Source organism: Lolium rigidum, chromosome 3 (assembly GCF_022539505.1).
Source record: "Lolium rigidum isolate FL_2022 chromosome 3, APGP_CSIRO_Lrig_0.1, whole genome shotgun sequence".
Taxonomy (NCBI): Eukaryota; Viridiplantae; Streptophyta; class Magnoliopsida; order Poales; family Poaceae; genus Lolium; species Lolium rigidum.
Window position 1 is genome coordinate 238319835 of NC_061510.1, and position 4234 is coordinate 238324068.

A 4234-nucleotide genomic window follows, 5' to 3' on the forward strand; every position below is an offset into this window, starting at 1 on the left:
TTCTTTGCCGTGACCAAAGATTGGCCGAACAAATTTTAATTTGAACTATGGACACTCAGTTCTGCAAGTTAGTGTGCGATATCTTAACCTAAACATGACCATACAAAATTCCAGGGGCAGAAGTTTCTGATAGCATTCCAGGGGCAAACCAGCCAAATCGAACACACACCAAAACCATGAGTGCCTTAACTGCAAACAGATGGGGAACAAAAACGAACTGAACAAGTGCAGCAACAAAATGCAGAAGATGCACACACAAGAAACAAGGAATCAACTGGTGACCCATCCGAAGAACAAACCAAAGATAACAAATACAAGATCAAACTAGCATTACTGCAGAATAACCAGCAACCATCATTTTCCTCATCATCAGGTTCAAGAGTGCACCAAAATATCACCACCAAAATGGAACAGAGTCAGCTAAGCGAATGGTATGACCTACCCATCGACCGGAACCAGAACCTACTTACAACTTCACCAAAGCATAGCATAGTTTTTCAAACCAGACGTTTAACATCTGCTCCCAGGCACTAACGACGCCATGTTTCCTCTCCTTGCTGGTTACTCGCATCAGTTGTCACGGCGACGACCTTCACTCGAAGGCCCACTGGTTCTCCTTCCGGATCTCCGCCTCCTCCTCTTCAGTGAAGTCGTTCTTGATGTTGAAGGTCTTGCGGATCTCTTCTGGAGACTTGCCCTTGATCATGTCCGCGACAGTCTGGCAGGTCAGGTCCAGCAGCTCCTTGATGTCGAGGTAGTTCGCAGCCTGCCAAACAAAGTACGAGGAAGACAATCAGGTACCACGAAACAGATTTAGACAGATAATGCTACAGTATCGGCAGACAATTGGTATACAGATAAAAGCAAGAGAACAGACAATTGGTATACAGATAAAAGCAAGAGCAACAGACGATTGGTAGACAGGTAAAAAAATGGAGCAATAGACTAGGCTGTTGCATCATCCACATGGTGAGGTAGCAGAAGTTCATACTTAAACAATTAGTAACAGTATAGCACATAGTCCAATAACAATAAACAAAGTACTATCTGAAGGTCACCAGTTGGTACCACAAACAAACAACTAGCAATACTATATTAGATTTCACAGACTTCTAAACAGATAATCCGACTTTAGGTTTTTGCATCACAAAGGAGGATAATACAGTGCAGGGAATCATACACCAGCAAGATGGATAACCTGAAGCATCTATATATGCAACAATAAACCTACATGCTAGGAGCAGTGAAGCAAAACATAGTATATTATATGCAAAAGCATAGATCAAACACCAGCAAGATGGATAACCTGAAGCATCTATATATGCAACAATAAACCTACATGCTAGGAGCAGTGAGGTAAGACATAGCATATTATGTGCAAAAGCAAAGACCAAACAAACTGTACATCTGCATGTAAAGGCAAAGTGTTGCAGGATAATATTATATCACATTAAAGACAATGTGAAAATGGGAGACAGATACTTCATACAATGAATAATGATATTATCAACATAAAAAAGCACAAAGGAACAAAGGAATCTCAGGTATCGGACTACCTCATGGGAGACAGCTTGAATATAATAGACAAACGCAATTAGATGAGCTACACAGGCCATCACAAAACACCAACTAAACCATATCTAACCAATGCAATGCAAGTCAGACAGTTCTAACAGACAAATAAAATAACAATACATGGCATGCCTAAACTTAGCACTGTGTCATTTTCAAGCAAATGACATAGATGGTAGTTACCCCAATTTAGATCAGGAAACATAATGAGACATTAAGGAAGCATAGTAACACAAACACATTGCCATGTCCTGCTACTACATATAATTAAAGAAGCACCCACCCACCAAGCATCAATTTTAATCTCAGACAGATTCTGTACAACAATTGAGTTCCAAGATGCAAATACTACATTACAGAAGTTGGGAATGCAGTTACACTAGGAATAGGAATGCCTTTACACTTGGAATTCACCATGACAAGGAACTGACAACATAAATATGCTCCTGTCTTTAAGTAAAAAAATAACTGACAGCTATATTCAACAAAATGGACAGACAGCACGAACAATAAGTCAAGGCACTCAATAGAATCATCATCAGTTCATCAGCAAATATTTCTTCCATTGTAGGAGAGTGCAATTATGCAGTGCAGATCATATAAGCACGTAATTATGACACGACTAACCCAGAACAAACAGGAAGAATGACCCCTTTCTAATAATAAGGAGAGTAACTCCAATTGTTTGCCAGGAACACCTGCAATAAATCTACAGTACTTAGGAGCTCCTAGTCGAACAACTCTCCACAAAACCGCACATCCAAACTCAAAACCGTGGTAGTTGTCCGCAAACGAACAACGAATCTGACAAATCGCCGTTCGAAACCACACGGCACAACAACAGGATCTACAACATCAAAACGTAAGCCGTTCACCCGGGACGACGACTACTCGAACTAGCAGTAGAAGGGAGGGGGGGCCGGCGAAGGGAGGGAAAGTCTCACCAGGATGAGGTCGAAGAGGACGGTCTGCTCGACGTTGACGAAGTCCGCGTCGAACTTCTTGAGCCCGTCGACGGCGTCCTTGGAGGCCGGGTCGAGGTCGCCGTCGGGGCCGACAGGGCCCTCCGCCGCGACGTGCTTCGTGCAGTACTCGATGACCTTGGCGAGGATGCTGCCGGTGACGTTGAGGAGCGGGATGACGTTGCTGGCGCAGTCGTCCTCGATCATGTGCTTGATGGTCTGCGACTTCATGCCCACCGCCTCCTCCACCTGGAACAGCTGCTTGTCGGAGCTCTGCAGCGTCAGCATCTTCTTCTCCGCCGCCGCCGCCGCGTCCGCCATCGCTCCGGTCGCCGGGGGTTGGTGGTGCGGGAAGGTGGGGAGGCGATAAACCCTAGCAGATTGGAGCGCCGCGGCGGTGTTGTGTTGTGGCGAGGGGAGAGGGAGGGGGCGCTTTTATTTCGGGATCGTAGAGGAGAAGCGTCTAGAAGCGGGGTCGGTTCGGGTTCTCCGCCGGAATTTTTGGGCCTTGAGGGCGCAGTGGGCTATTTGGGCCGCAGCCTTTTTGGGGTTCCTTCGAGATGAAGACACCACCATTAATATTTCAGTTCGAATTGGAATACTGGAATGTGCACACAGCATTCTCTCTCAAAAAAAAAGAATGTGCACACAGCACACGTACACTCTTGTCGACTTGTCGTGTCGGGTCATGGGTTGTGTATAAATAATTCAGTTCGAATTGTGTGCACCGCCCAGAAGAAAGCTTTGCAAAATGAAAATATGAAATTTACGTGTAAATGATAAATATTGTTGCGAGACTTAACCTAACACCTTACGGCAGGCCAGGTCAAAAGTAATCCGACCCACCCGCTTCGCTCCCATGCGGCTGAGCCGAGCCGAACTGGGGTGCCTCAGATCCGGTGTGCGGCCGGCCTTCCCGACTCTCGCCCCTTCGCTATCAACGACGGCGGCAAAGCCCTGGCGGCACGGCGCCCTCTAGTGCGCGGGATCAGGGCGACCCGGCTTCGGCGTCCTTCTCCGGCGGTTGCAACGACGGTGACACGGGGAGGCGCAGATGTTGTGCGTGGTGGATGTTGCGTGTCGTGGCTCCTCCGGCGGCTTCCTCCGTAGAGGGTGGCGGTTGGGTCGCCGGGCGACGACCCATGGTGGTTTTTGGCGGTGGCGGTCAGCGTTGCCGTGTCGGGCGGCGCGTCAGGCGGTTTTGGAGGTCTTATTGCTTCCCTCTATCCTCTCCCTAGCTGGTTTGCCTAGGAGGCTCCCTTGAAGACCGGGCAACGCTCGATCGGGAGCGTCCTACCTCTCTAGGCTGGCTTTAGGGAGGGATGTTGTGCAGTGCTCCTGCCAGCATGGCGTCGAGCAGAGTTGTCGTCTCTGTTGTGGTTTACCTCCACGTGGTGTGGTGCTTCCGGTTCCTTCCAGGTCGACGAGTTCTCCAATTCTGGTGGTCCGATGGTGGTCGGCATTGATACGTCTCTGACGTATCGATAATTTCTTATGTTCCATGCCACATTATTGATGTTATCTACATGTTTTATGCACACTTTATGTCATATTCGTGCATTTTCTGGAACTAACCTATTAACAAGATGCCGAAGTGCCAGTTGTCTGTTTCCGCTGTTTTTGGTTCCAGAAAGGCTGTTCGGGCAATATTCTCGGAATTGGACGAAATCAACGCCAAACCTCCTATTTTTCCCGGAAGG

At 47.5% G+C, this 4234-nt stretch overlaps 1 protein-coding gene across 1 annotated transcript; it reads right to left on the reverse strand.

Moving 5' to 3' along the window:
- Positions 1 to 352: 352 nt before the first annotated feature.
- Positions 353 to 2855, reverse strand: LOC124699174 (SKP1-like protein 1). The gene is made up of 2 exons (XM_047231515.1): positions 2517 to 2855; positions 353 to 766 (listed from the first exon to the last, which is right to left on the reverse strand). The coding sequence occupies exons 1-2, from the start codon at positions 2853 to 2855 to the stop codon at positions 593 to 595; spliced, it is 513 nt and encodes a 170-aa protein (XP_047087471.1). The 3' UTR covers positions 353 to 592.
- Positions 2856 to 4234: the final 1379 nt, after the last annotated feature.

Excerpts from the sequence above, each read along its gene's own strand:
- LOC124699174 (XM_047231515.1), bottom strand. The coding sequence starts at position 2,855 with ATGGCGGACGCGGCGGCGGCGGCGGAGAAGAAGATGCTGACGCTGCAG. Across the intron at positions 767-2,516 it reads TCCTCTTCGACCTCATCCTG|GCTGCGAACTACCTCGACAT; the intron begins GTGAGACTTTCC and ends TTTGTTTGGCAG.